The following is an 811-nucleotide window of genomic DNA, read 5'->3' on the forward strand; positions in this document are numbered from 1 at the left end:
CTCTCTCTCTATAGCATCATCCCCAGAGGAGCCACACTCTGACAGGTGAATGCAGGCCACCTTTGGAAGACAAATGCCCAGATCTTGTCTTGCTTGCTGGTGCCAGTGTCATAGAACAGGGCAGTACTGCAACTTCTGCAGACACAGACCCCACCCTAGTGAATGGAGTGGTAACAAGCCACCGAGTTTGCTTGGTCATAGGTGCATGTGTGGGTGTTTGCATGCCTGCTCCTTTTGGGGCGGAGGGCTTGGTGCTCTGGGCTTTGCTTCCCAGGACTGGGACAGCCAACTGTTGGGAGGTGGGGTTTTCCACTTCCTTAGACTGAAGACCTCATTGGCATTCTCAGAGAGATTTGAGTGCCTAGAAAGCTGGTGTCTGAGGCCTCCAGGGGTCATGTCGTGTTTCCCCAGTGAGGGTGCGGGGTCAGGCGCCCAGCCGCACCTGCTGAGTGTGCCCGAGTTGTGCAGATACCTGGCTGAGAGCTGGCTCACCTTCCAGATTCACCTGCAGGAGCTGCTGCAGTACAAGAGGCAGAATCCAGCTCAGGTAACTTTCCCCATGCCGTACAATAGTTCCCTGCCCTGTGGGGAAATGGGGGAGTAGATAGGAGTGATACGAATTCCTTGGTTGGAAGCCCTTAAGGGAGAGGCCTGGCTGCAAATAGCCTGGTACAGGAGGCAGGCTTGCTCTGGGGAATGAGCTTCTGATGTTCTGACACTACCTTCTGCCAAGACAGAACAGTCACAGTTACAGCTGTTCGCTGGTATTTACTGCAGACTTCCTGAATTGATGTTCTTGGACATCCTGTTG

At 53.9% G+C, this 811-nt stretch overlaps 1 protein-coding gene across 1 annotated transcript in view; it reads left to right on the forward strand.

The window, feature by feature from the left end:
• RETREG2 (reticulophagy regulator family member 2) overlaps positions 1 to 811 on the forward strand; it is a 7,898-nt gene that overhangs the window by 2,977 nt on the left and 4,110 nt on the right. Inside the window, 2 exon segments of the mRNA XM_012555537.2 lie at positions 15 to 45; positions 412 to 643. Of these exon segments, the coding sequence (XP_012410991.1) occupies positions 15 to 45; positions 412 to 643 (263 nt within the window).

This window comes from Trichechus manatus, unplaced genomic scaffold (genome assembly GCF_000243295.1).
Source record: "Trichechus manatus latirostris isolate Lorelei unplaced genomic scaffold, TriManLat1.0 scaffold00041, whole genome shotgun sequence".
Classification (NCBI taxonomy): Eukaryota; Metazoa; Chordata; class Mammalia; order Sirenia; family Trichechidae; genus Trichechus; species Trichechus manatus.